Below are 14,123 nucleotides of genomic sequence, written 5' to 3'. Positions count from 1 at the left end.
AGCTGTTGCCTTTAAGACTTAGCATTTTCACTTGTTTCATAGGTGCAAATTTTCCATCTTACTAACATGGTATTTGCAAAATTTGTTTCAGGCGAGCATTATGTTAGCTACAAAGCTTGTATGGCACAGCTTAGAGAAAAGTGGAAGCAACACGCATAGTTTAAAAACTTCCACATGGAAAAATCTTCATCTTAAGAAATGAAGTTGGACAGAGAACTCTGCAGAACTCTACAAACACACTGCTTAATGTACAAGTGTGGTCAACAATGCAAACAAGTTATAAGGTTGCACAGGGATAACATGCATCTAGCATACCTTACCACCAACCCCTTCCTCCCCCACCTACCCCAACAAACTTCCCCAATTCCAATCATTATATAAAAAGGTGGGCTTCAAAAAGAGTATAACATAAACATTTCATATGCAGGAAAAAGCTCTCCTATGGTGAGACACCAAAAAGATAAGACATTACCTACAAGAAGGTGAAAATAAGAGGTCAAATAGTAAACTACATAAAATGATACCAAGACCATAAGCTCAGGTTACTGTAACATAAAACCACTACAAAAACATGATGAAAAAGAAGATGTGGCTAACATTCAAAACTGAGAAAAGAAACAACTTTTATCTGACAATAAAAATGTATCAGTGTCTCAAGAAGGACCATATGTATTTACACAAATACAAAAATAATTACTTAAAAAACAATGATAATTACTCAAACTACCTCTACAAACCCAGGGCAGAATAGCAAGAATCTATTTAAACCATTCCATACAGTCTGCTGCTGTCACTAGTGATTGCACTATAGCTCTTTCATATCATTAACAAGTTAATTCTGATGACATAGCCATTCCCGAGGTAAGAACACAAGAAGAGCTCAGACCAGAGCTTACATGAATTACAAATAAATCTAGTTATATAATAATTAGTGTTAACGAAGCTTTGAAAAAATAAAGCTCATGAAGCAGAGTGCATACCAATAACTATTTGGAAGAACTACTTTTCATTTCTCTACTGTAGGATTTGCAAATTCTTAAGCACCTCAAGCTAACCTTTCCCACAAACTGCATAACAGACTAGACTGATGATATAATCCATTATTGCAGTTCCTGTGTTCCCAGTACTTCCAAGAAGAGATCCTTTACACAAGGACAGAATATACTTCAGAGACAGTTGTAATACTTGCTATAGTGGAATTAGACTGAATAGACAGAGTAATCTAAATGATAAGAATGTTTTGCCCTGCCATATTACCTCAAAAACCGAGAAATCAAAATATCATTTAAGGGGTGATCCTATTCTAAAAGTATCTCTATTTGAATACTGGGGGAGTTCATGTTTACTGTTTTTCAAGGAATTCCATAAGTATGCTAAATTTGAAATTAAATGTATTTATCACCTGGCTTGACAGGTCTGCAGCTTGACCTTGACTTTTGGCAAAAGCTATTATTTCTGCTCTATGCATCACCACTCTAAAGAAGTTCTCAAAGTGGATCCTAGTTAAGAGTTCTGTGGAAGGTTCAAGGGACAGGAAACTGTATGATTTGCTACTCCTTTCCTAAACAGATTCCATGGAATTCTGAGCAGAAGAAAATAATAAAAACCTATTATAGATAATACTTTCAAGAGAATACACTGAATATACCAAAGAAAAACAGTAAGTAAAGCAGTACCACTTCTACAACTATGACATAACTCAAAATGCATAATAATTAATGAAAAGGCTAAATTATTGCATCAAATATGTTTTCTATAAGTAACTCTTCACCACAAGAGCCTTCCCCTCTTTTGCTGTATGCTTTTATCATGAACCTCTCTTATCACTCAGCCTTGATGTTTTCCCCAAATTATCATGCACTGGAGGCAAGGAACATACCACATCTTCTCCTCTCAATACTTATTCATCTCAGCATATACTTCCGTACAGCTTTTTGCTCCATCCAACTGCTGCTGCTGCAAGAGCTCATATCCAACTGTCAGTTCTCCCTTGCACTAATACCTTTCTGAACTATAAAAAATTTCTTGCTACCAAAGTAGTATTCCCTCCTCAATATTTTTTTCTGAAGTATATGTATTTTTAATTATCATATATAGCATGCTTAGGGCTCTAGATATTTAGGGAACCAGTTGCTCAATCATTTTTATTATCTAAAGTCTGTATGAGAGAAGAACAGGTGGTTCAGCTTTTTTCTCATCAGTTGTGTTACTGTAGGAACATATGATGACTCCCCTCTAGCTTCTCTGTCTGAAAGCACACCCATCCCCTTCCCCCCTTTAACCATTCGTGCTCACAGTACTATTTCTTCCAGCACATTATAACCCTCCCTGTCATTTGTGAGTTTTGCTTTTTAGTCCATCTTTTCTCTCTTCAAAAATTTCCATTTAAGGGATGACACACATTTCTGGTGTTTTCAGATACCCGTTTACACTGATAGCTTGCAGATGTCTCACTTCTTATTTTTAATTGGTACTATATCTTCACTTATCTTTCAAGCCTTCAAGGGTATTTCACTATCTAAAACTCATTTGACTCCAAATGCATGAGTTCTGTGTGCACATGCATAAAAGCCTCAGGAGTAGCCTCCAGTGACTGTGGTTACCTGTTTCAGCTGGCCCACTTGAAGGTAGACTACACATACCAGGGCAGAAGCATGAACATGGATTTACTATGTTTTCATATACAATAGGAAGAAAGTTATCTATAAATTACCAGAAAAAAAATATTTTTCCTGGAGTAAACTACAATATGCTTATGTGTGTCTTTATATGACAGGTAAATGTTTTATGTGAAAACATGAATCATAAAACCAAGCGAGCTGTGGGACAAAGTATCAGGTTGTACGCTGTATTTGCTATCCAGAGATATTTTGTTTTTGTAGGTTTGAAGAGATCTAGAGCATTACTGTAAAACATTTCTAGTATTTATGTTTTCTATAATGTTCAGCAGCTATAAATGTAGTGTTATAAGTTTTCTAAAAGCTGTATCCAATTACAGTCCTGAATGATTTGAATAATAGACTGCCTGACATATTCCAAGATAAGTGGCTGCTACAGTTCTTTGATATTAGGGTCATATACTGTACTTATCTATTTTTACTCCATGCTCTCCATTGCCTAGTAATAAATTAATTTCTCTCTGTTAGTTTGGCATGTGCCCTACAGTTAAATTCATTTTCTCTCCAATTGAAGGAAGAAAAAGTTTTCTGAAGTATGACAACTATTCTTCTTATTTTTGGAACTAGTGGCCATGGATTAAATTCAGAATACTATCTTAAGAGAGACATTCCCACATAAAATCTTAAAAGCTGTTTTTACATTTTAATTTTTAGAAAATTACCTGATGGTGTTGAACAACACATGTATACAAAACTTTTAACAATATGGATATCATTTGAAAGAATAATTTTTAACTTTAGTATTTCATTTTTTTCATTACCTGGAACACAAAACACTGCAAAGGACCTCAGGGACATCTGCAACTACTATCAATGGCAATGACAGTTATAAAACAGGTAATCACTATGCAGGCAGCAACAATTAGTGATGATGTAACTTAGGTTGTTTCCAAAGCAGGAAGTATGAGGAAATAGTCCAGCTTCTTCACTGATTACGTATTTTACCAAGAACTCAGTAGTACCAAGAAAGAAGCATTTTGTGGAATCAATCCTTTTATACAGAACTTCTTCCTTTGTTCAGCCTATACCTTCCAGCTCCTTCTAACACATCCACTTCATTGCAGCTACCTTCTAAAGAACTAGGGGAAGCAATAACTTATGGTTATCATGAGGAAAGCAAGCACACATGTGGGAAGTGGAACATGTTCATGTATTTTAGATGAAGAAAGGACTCCAGACATTGGTGAACAAGTGCTGTTCTCAAGCACCCAACATTACTGATCGCCATTTTTAACTTACCCTCAAAGACGATAATTCTGAAGCACCAGAATGACCAGAATCATTCTTAAGCTAGCCTCAGAGCAAGAGAAACAGATGACAGCCTGTGTTTTGATCTGTTAAGGTCTTAAAGATAGCAAACAAGAAATTGTGGCACTGCAACCACAGAAAAAACTGCACAATTAAAGGCAGGCTTTCCGCCTAGCACTGCATACTGCACCACAGAGTAACTAATATAAGACAGCACCAGGCATTTTCAGACTGTGCGACACGTGAATGACTATGCATCAGGTAAAGTGTGTGTCCACATTGTTACTGGCCCGCTTGGAATTTAAATTGTATCACAGTTCTCTCACGTTAGGCTAATACCCACCACACTCTCTGCAAGTTTATCTTTTAAACACAAGAACTTAAAGCCTGTAAATATAAAACTGAACAATTAGCTAAAATCTTTTATTTCTTAAGTAAAATAATTTCTTGCACCTTCTTTATAAGTATTTAATAATTATATAATTTTGGAAATGTATTGCTCCCAAAGCCAACACAAAGTACCTTAACAGAGATTATTAAATTTGCAGTGTAGGTTCTAGATACCAGCCATGTAAGAAACAAGGCTAGGCTAAAAAGCATCCATGCCTCTTTTATTTTCTTCTTGTCACTCCCACAAACTTTCACAAGGATTTGTATCGCTCCAATCCCTTATTAAATTGCAAATTTAAATTGGACAAAAAAACAACACAAAGCAAACAAACAAAAACCCTACATTAAAATAAAATAAAAATAAAAAATAAAATAAACAAGACCAAGAACACAAACTACTATCCTTTCCACCAACAAAGGAATGCCCTCTTTGACTTTGCTAACCTTAATTATACCTATAGTTTTGAGATTCCCTAATGGAAAGTGCTACAAAGCAGAAAGCACTAACTGAATGAATCATGACACATACTGATACACCACTGATTGTAAATCTATACCCTTTTTATTTGCACCAAGGGGCTATGATTTGTACACTCATGAAAAATTACTTCCAAGTAGCAAAATGTCATAATTGGAGTCATGTATGGTAAATAATTGGGCTGAGAATTAACAAGTATGTGATTTTATGTAGCTTATTTTTGATACTGCAGCAACTAGATGATTTGAAAGATTTCTATAGTTTGGATGCGTAATTTGTAAATACACATTTCCCTAAGGCAAAAGAGAGAAAAAAAAAAAAAACAAATTGAAAGAGAAGGTTAAAATCCTTGAAGGCATCCTTCTTAAATATGCAATATTCATTCTTTTCTCCACCTTCCAGAATGTAACGGATCCAAAAAAGCTGCCAGACCTGCATGTAAACCACAATTTCATGCAGGACCTTTACAGGTGAAAGTACTTCCAGAAAATCACTTTGTTGACTGCCTTAAAAATACAAAATGCTTAAATTAAGACACCTCCCTCTCCCCTTTTTTAAAGGCTACTTACATCAATGACCGATGAACCTGACAGACTTAATCCCTCTAGGTCTGCCGTTAAACTTGGGGACAAAACAGCTGCTGTAGGAACTGCCACAGGAGTTGTCACAGGGTAGACTAGAATTAGAAAGGCAACTGACATTTAACTAAAAATACAAATAAAAGTAATGGGAAGGACAATAACTTATTTTCATTAAGTTTAAAAAGATTTTATGTCTTGATCTAATTATTTCATGCTCGTGTCTCCTAATCATAGAACATTATTTTCTCCAGACATAGCAGACATGCTCAATATAAACAATGAAAATATAAATAAAACTGATAATAAAATATATATTAATAAATAAAACTGATAATAAAATATAAATAAAACTATATGTATAGACCATACGCATTTTTTAGATTGAAGATATTTTGCTCTTCTTTCTTTTTCACTCCATTTTATCCTTCAATCTGATCCACACTGTGCAGCACATTTTCAATATGAGTTATGTGCAAAGTACATATTAATGCAATTCTAACATTTGTTGCACACAGAAGAAAATCTGAAGACCTGCGCTACAAACCATAGAAAAAAACAGCACTAGCTCTACTGTACCCTTCCAAAACTACATTTTAATCTGTTTTTTGAAATTGATATTTTTAGTATCTTGTTATAGTAGCATAATTGCTTCATAAATTGCACAGATGTTGTAAAAGAAACATCCATTGTTACCTGAGGAAATAAGCCCACTTTAACAGAAAACAAATCTAGATATACAAAATTCTCAAAAAAGATGTTTTACATCCCAATGCATTCCAAAATTTTAAACTAATTTTCAGTTCTATAATAAACAAAATGATGTATTATAATAAATATGCTTAAAAAAAAGTTGCTAGTCTGAGCAATATATATATATATATATATTTTTTTTTTGGTCAGGAAGCTGGGACAATAAATGAACAGAATCAATGTTTAAGACATTTAAAATTTCACCGAGTCAACTGAATTGAATATACGCCATAGAAAAAATAAGGCTTCAATCAAGATACTTACAGTCATCTAAATCTAAGAGAAAAACATCTTGTTTACTTGGAGTTTTTCTATCTTGCGCAGTTTTTTCTTCTTTCTGTCAAAATAGATGAATATTTCATCTTTTACCATATCAGCAAAAGAATGGTCTTTTATACTTCTATAGCGGCAAAGTGTATATTCATTGCTTCAAAAGAAAAATGTGTCCATTTCCAGAACTTAGCATTCAAAGAATTCACCTATTGAGACAGAATTCTTTGTACACATAAGCTGAATCCAAGCTCTACATTTAAGCTATATTTCACTCCTTTGAAGCCCATCCTTTGGTCTAATATTAATAACAGTAACAACTGTTACTGAAAGACAACTTTTGCTGACAGATCAGATGCTTCTGCTGATACCATTAGAGACAGAAATGATTTAAAAAAATATTCTATTTCTGTATGAAAAACTGGGCAAAAACAAATCATAAGGAAGCGGTATGATTTGCACTTTTCTAGAAGGAGGGAAACCTGTCCTATCAGGTACTGGGATACTACTTAATTGCTGGAGAAAGTCAACAAAAAGTTTCTTTTTTGTCACCAAAAAAAATATGCAATTTTAAGCTGTAAAATGAATTCTAATACAAAGATTGCCAGTATTGTCAGCATACTATTGCAGAGTAGAGTAGTAATAGAGTAATCTCAGTGACTTGGCTTACATACAATTTCAAAAAATTTGTTAAAATACAGTTAAATAAAAAGTTACAGACATGCCTAATAAGAGCAAACATTGGTCGTATCTACAGAACATCTAGACAGAGATGATTCAAGACAGAGTTTAATGAGTCACAGCTCATAATGGGCTCCAGATACTGTGGATTAGTAAAAATGATTGATCTTTGGACACTGACAGAGTCCGGACACAGTACCCACTGGATGCTCATAAGCCAGTTTTTCATCATGCTGTTCCCAATCCACTCTTAAGCATCCTTTGTCTGGATCAGCTGCAGAACTCTGCCTTCGGTCTGTCTCTCTGGCTCAGTCACCAGACAGCAGGCTTCATCATTCTTTCAGAGAAATTTGTCAACTGCCCTTAGACCTCAAGCTGCTGCAAGAATTTAAATGTAGTCTTTCCAGGAGTTCCACTTCCATGAGCTTTTCAGTTTACCAGTTCTGTCTTCAACAGACTGTGACAGCCAAATCCATACACGCATGTATTATTCTTTTAGCTTTTCTAATCAGTGAAACGGATCTACACAAAACACTAAAACTCCATAAGCCCATCCTGGGCTCCCTTACTTAAGCTTTACTTACAAGCTGTCACAGTCCTTTCAGGCACTCAGGATACAACTTCCTAAAGGAGCCTGGAGACCCTCTCAAAAGCTCAGCAGATAGGTTCATTTTCTTTGATTGTCACCATAAAGCAAAATGACCCCTCTTTTTTTTCCATTTCTTCTAGTCTCTCAGTCTCACAGTCAGCTGCAAGCTAACACTAATGCTGGGTTCATTTTTTCCAGTTTTGTGAGAATTTCCATGGTTCCCTCTGAAGACCACACAAGAAGCCATGTTAATGTTCTTGCTAGGTTAAGCCATTGATATTAATGACTACTGGGTTTACGTAGGACAAAATGACACTGCTCCTCATTTTCTTCCAATAAACCCAAGGCTCAACTGTATCTTGGGCTGCATCAAAAGAAGTATGACTAGCAGATTGAGAGAGGCACTGCAACAAATTGTTCACAGAAGCAGTGGATGCCCCATGTACAAGACTATGTTGGATGGGGCTTTGGGAGACCTCGTCTAGTGGAAGGTGTCCCTGCCCATGGCAGGGGGGTTGGAACTGGGAGATCTTTAAGGTCCCTTCCAACTCAAACTATTCCATGATTCAAACAGACAGTATTCACTTACATGGTCATTACAGATGTGCTTTAGTTATTCTGGGAGAAGACTCTTGTGGACAGAGTAGAATGGAAGTCACTTACTTTTATTTTTATTAGATCAACATACTTGAACGGTCCTTACTACTACAGTATTTGAGTGTTGTATTATCACTGATTTATTTGACCCATGACACCCCTCTGGACCAAGGCAATACTAAAAAATATATTTAAAATGGTCCTAATATGATTCCATTCCCTATATGACTTGTCCAGAACTACTGAGGGACTCTGTTGAAGAACCGTCTCTCCTGAGTGTCACTTTGGTCAAAACCACAGGACTTAATTTTTTCTTCCAGTGAGGTTACTGACAATTTATTTGACTGCTTTTCGCCATTTTTCCTCATCTGTGAAATGAAGGTATACAGTATACTTTATAAATGACAGGTGCTAGTTGAATTATGTGCTTACTTTTATTTCTGCACTATGATCTTATTTGTATTGTGAGTTATTTCAAGCCTGTGAAGTCTCAGAGAAATTATTTAATGACAATTATTTTAATCAATAACAAGTCTTTTTTTAAGCTCCATGTTGTGAATATTCAGCCATGAAACACATTATCTGTAACTCTTTTACTGCACATTATGTATCACAACTGACTTAGTTTGTTAACTATAAAATCTCGGGACACCTGAACATAATCAAAGAAAACACAGTTAAGCAAATAGATTAGAAAAAAATCCCAACTCTCTCACTTTCTACCTCCACCTATTCATAAGATTAATTTCTTTCATCAACTACAAAATAAGGTTCAAAGATTATTTTTAGCTAGTTTTAATATTTGCTCCTCTTTCCAGTAGGGAAGGGATTTTCACATTTCCTTTTATTATGCAGCCAATTAAAATCTATAAAAAGTGGCTCACTCATATGAGAGGACACCACAAGGATAAAAATTTTGAATGTGCTTGAGTTTTGCTAACAACAATATCGCCCAGTAAAAAAAGTTTAAAAAAAAATTAGGAGTCAGATTCAAGAAATTCTCTTACTGTTCATCTGTTTACTGAAGACAGTTAAGGTAAGACATTCTATGACGCAAAGAATACAGAAAACATTTTTTAATTTTTTTTTCCTGTTATTTATCATTCTAAAGTGGTTACTCAGTACAACACAAAACTTGATATGTAAATTTATAACAAAAATGTATTTATGCACTGATTTTGAATCTATGATGTGAATCAACTTTAGAACTGAAAAATATTTCACAGAACTTTTTATATTTCAAAATAAAATAAAATAAAAATTCAAGTACAGAAACATTACATTGAGGCAATGCATGGTAAGAAAAACTTACACAGCACACTTTATCAGTACACTGTACTTAAGTACAATCAGTTTACTGTAAAACACCAACAAAACCAAACAACAAAGCAAACAACAAACAACCCTGTCATCAGGGAAATGTAAAATCAGAGGCAAACTAAATCAAGATAAAGCTAATATTAAAGTATACTGAAGTCTTATTTTCTACTTCAGTCAAGTGTGTCAAGCTTAAATAAATACCCAGCTAATTCTGTGTGTACACACTCATATAGATACACACATGCGTATATATATTGTGCTAAAACACTAAAGAAATCTAGTTAAATTTGTCGTCTATTAGACATGTGATTATTTTTTCTTTTATTTTTCAAAGAAAAGAAAATTGATTGGCTTTCTAAGAATAATAAATAGCCAATGACTGCAACAAACACTATCAACAGATATTTCTATTGAATGGAAAAAGCTTTGCATTCCAAATCAAGACAATAAAAAGGTTCTGACGTGTCTGGCATTTCCCTGTAACGTACTTTTTTTTTTTTTTTTGTATTTTTTTTCCTTGAAATAAATTTATAATATAACCCAAACAGTTTCCTACCAGGAGAGCTCACTACAGGAAAAGCAGAATACTAAACAAAGAAGTTAAGCTATATTCCATCAAACATTTCTCCATTTGCAATTCATCTTGGTAATAGAGATAGAACCTGGTAAATGCATATAGGACTTGAAGCAGGAGATTTCTCTTGCTCAATGCATAATTCATGTGCTCCGCCTGCAAAGTGTGTAAAATGAGAATTTCACACCGCAGCATGAGCCATGGAGCTGCAGAGAAAAGGCAGATGAAATCATATTTTGCTGTGTGAATTTTATTTCTTATCCTCCCAATATTTATACAAAACCATCATTGACAATCCAAATGCATTGACAGATCACCCACTGTTTCCATTGTGTTAGCACTTGAAAAGAGATCAGGCAGAAAGATAGACAATTTGTTTTTGTATATTTTTTAAATAGTGGATCAGGTTTTTAACAGCTGAGTGACTGTATTATACTTGTATAAGGAGGTCAATAGTAGCTGATTTTAAAATCCCACTGTAAAGACATCTACTTACATATGCATCCTGAAATCTGCATTTTAGCTCCACAGTATTTATGCTCAGAGTATGTCATGTATCTGAACACCTCAAACTACCCATATTTCAAAATGATATAAAACACTGCAGCACAAGAAAGTGACTTTTCTACTCACTGCAGCTCAGTTATGGTGAACACAACAACATTTTCAAAACAATTCTTTGCAAAAATAAATATGAAAGTATTAATAATATATTCAGAAAAAAAAATCTGCTTTTGTAACCTATTTTTCTGCTTGTAAATGCATGGATGCATACACAAATTAAGCTCCCATGTGAGTGTAATCAAACCTTGTTTATTATGAAGATTCTGCTAAACATGGCAATGGTAACTAACAAAACACAGAGAATGGTAGTCAGCCCTCAGAACATTATGTGTGTAACAGAGTTCATAACATGTGGCAAACTAACTACTACTCTTATCAATATGTATTTCAGAAGATATTTTTAGTTTTATCTATAAGGATATAAAATCTTTACATCTAAGGATATAAAATTTCCCCACCTATGCTGACCAAATTAAGAATGTCCCATAGCAGAATAACATAAGCAATGTTTTTTCCAACAAAATCTTTCAGTAGAAAAATATGCATTTCTGAGGGCCTGGATGAGATTCTGCTTCCTGATGGAAAGAAGCAGAAAAATTACAAGGTTTTCATGGAAGTAAAATAAACACGGGTGGTTCTTGTAAAATATACTTTGATACAAGGACTCCACTCAAGACTTTATCTGAAATGTTCTTTAAACATTGTTAACTATTGCTTTTCTTTCCAACTTGGAAGGACTGTCAAGGTTATCACCAGTTAGCTCAACCTATGATCACAGGGCTCAAAATGTGTAACTCTCCAAAAATCTGTTAAGCTACTTAGAACGACAGTCACTTTTAACACAAAATACATGTTTCTCCCCTCTACACCCTCACCTAATTATGCTTCTGAATAGAACCAAATATCAGAAACACTCGAGGCATAAACTCAAGCATCCAACATCAATTAAACTGAAGCTAACTCTATAGTCCTAAAGATTAACAGAGTACAGTGAAAGTCCTCTATGTTCAAGAGCCCCTCACTCCTAATTCATGTATAACTAATCACAGAATCGAAGGGGTTGGAAGGGACCTCGAAAGATCATCGGGTCCAACCCCCCTGCCAAAGCAGGTTCCTTAGAGTAGGTTGCCCAGGTAGGCGTCCAGATGGGCCTTGAGTATCTCCAGAGAAGGAGACTCCACAACCTCCCTGGGCAGCCTGTTCTAGTGCTCCGTCACCCTCATCGTGAAGAAGTTCTTTTGCATGTTGGTGCGGAACTTCCTGTGCTCTGTCTTGTGGCCATTACCCCTTGTCTTGTCCCCCAAACCACTGAAAAGAGGTTGGCCAAATCCCTCTGTCTCCCATACCTCAGGTATTTATACACATTGACATGATCCCCTCTCAGTTTTATTTCCTCCAGGCTGAACAGACCCAGGTCTCTCAGCCATTCTTCATAGGGAAGATGCTACAGGCCCCGTATCATCTGTGTGGCCCTCCACTGGACTCTTTCCAGGAGATCCCTGTCTTTTTTGTACCGGGGAGCCCAGAACCGGACACAGTACTCCAGGTGAGGCCTGACCAGGGCAGAGTAGAGGGGGGTATGTATATATATACACACACACACAGAGGTATATGTATGTGTGTATATATACATGTATGTATATATAAACTTCACAGTTTTCATATACTAGTCCATCAGCCATGTTAACAGTTTCCTAGTGAAAAAGAATTCAAGGAACATAGTTATTTAACTTTTGGATAGCGAACTCTATGCTATCTTATCGATTATCTCCCTGCCTCCTTTTTTTGCTGCCATGCACATAATTTTAATATTTGCTTTTTTTTTTGTGAGATTTAAAAGATTTGCAATTTTTCAATTCTACATTTTGACTCTAATCAAGTCTTCTGTCAATGGCTTATAAACTTCTTTTGTTCCTAGCACATTTCTTTTTAGGTTCTTCTGAAACAAGTAAGGCTTTAATCAAGCATCTATTCCTGCAAGGTTCTTTTTCTTCTCTTAAGATCCAAGGGCTTGACAATTCTCCACTGACTTCAACAAAACAATCCCAAACAAGCTTCTTGGACATTCCGGTTCTCCTACTACTCAGTAATTGACTTCACACATTCTTGATCGCTGTTTTAAAATACAAAATGCTTCTTTATGCTAGTAGTCCTCACATATCCTGTGAAAGAACCAGAACAGCTTAAATAATTCTAGTGAAAGAAATAATGAAGGCTGGCCCTGATATTTTGAGAAAAATGGACAAATGCAGCAGAGAGAACACAAAATTGTTTGAATACAGTTTTGTAGTGGCTGCTCAGAGCTAAGCAGGTCAGAGTACCGATTATTTTCTGGTGGAAATATCTGTGCTACTATGAGGAGCTGCAAACTCTTAGAATTAATTCATGCTCCACCTAGCACCAAAGAGCTCATTCTGAGAGGACTTGGCTTCTCTACTGGAAAAAAAAGAGAACCCTACTTTCTCAGTTAAAGGAAATACACTTAAACAGTAATAAACTTACAGACTTCCCTCTTAACTATTTGATACACACTTGTCCAATAGCTTCTACAACTGCATCAAATGCAACAGAAGAGGCCTGTTTTGACTACTCAGCAGTCTATACTGGAATCCTGATTGAAATATGCCAGTTTGATTTAAAATGCTTGAGTATCACTTTATTTTCAACACTGTATACTGATATTAAAATGGAAACTTCTGAGTTACAATTCTAACCTACAAATGTTATAAAGTATATAGAAAGAAATGTAGGGGAAATCTTTGAAAATGGAAAAATAACTTCTAGAAATTCTTTTATCAGATTCTCCTAACAGATTTAGAATAAGGTTCCTTATTTATCTATTTTTAATGAAAGATAGATAAATAGAATTCAGTTCATGGTAGTAGACTTAGGTCTACAATGTTGGCTCGAGTAAAATGAACTTCTAGCCTCTTTCTCTTCACTAAGGTAAGCAATTAAAACTTAGCTGACACATAAATGGTTCTGTTGAACACTTTTGTATCTTCACATATTTCAGCATTCAATATAAAAAAAAGATACTTGAAAGTTTGCTACCTCAGAAATAGAGTAAGAAACCAAATATAATTTGAAGTAATGGAACATTTATATGCCTTATTCCTATCAAAAAGAGAACAATAAATGTTGATTACTCATTAGGAATATTAATTCTACTAGCCCATGTATACACCTCAAGTATAGATGCATTAACTGCACTGTTCTTAATTTTAACAGGAAATTTTAAAAGAAAGCCACTGGTTCCACTTAAATGTCTTCAAGCTCTTAAGAAACTCTTCATGTCAGACCCAGGTCCTGTAGTAATTAGGATTCCATTTTAATACAATTAACATCCCAAATCAGGCTGCTATTTCTGTGAAATACCCACATACATATGTTTTCACCAATG

General features: G+C 35.0%; 1 protein-coding gene across 2 annotated transcripts in view; it reads right to left on the bottom strand.

The window, feature by feature from the left end:
- The window catches only part of AP3B1 (adaptor related protein complex 3 subunit beta 1), a 167,622-nt gene that overhangs the window by 49,610 nt on the left and 103,889 nt on the right, over window positions 1-14,123 (bottom strand). For both annotated transcript variants that reach the window (XM_040540782.1, XM_040540781.1), the window contains exons 21-22: window positions 6,390-6,462; window positions 5,364-5,470 (exon numbers count right to left, since the gene is read on the bottom strand). In XM_040540782.1, the coding sequence (XP_040396716.1) occupies window positions 5,364-5,470; window positions 6,390-6,462 (180 nt within the window). The remainder of the gene's footprint in view (window positions 1-5,363; window positions 5,471-6,389; window positions 6,463-14,123) is intronic.

The sequence above is a fragment of the Cygnus olor genome, chromosome Z, assembly GCF_009769625.2.
Source record: "Cygnus olor isolate bCygOlo1 chromosome Z, bCygOlo1.pri.v2, whole genome shotgun sequence".
Taxonomy (NCBI): domain Eukaryota; kingdom Metazoa; phylum Chordata; class Aves; order Anseriformes; family Anatidae; genus Cygnus; species Cygnus olor.
Note: the sequence above shows the minus strand (reverse complement) of the source record. Positions and strands in the feature narration are given on the sequence as shown.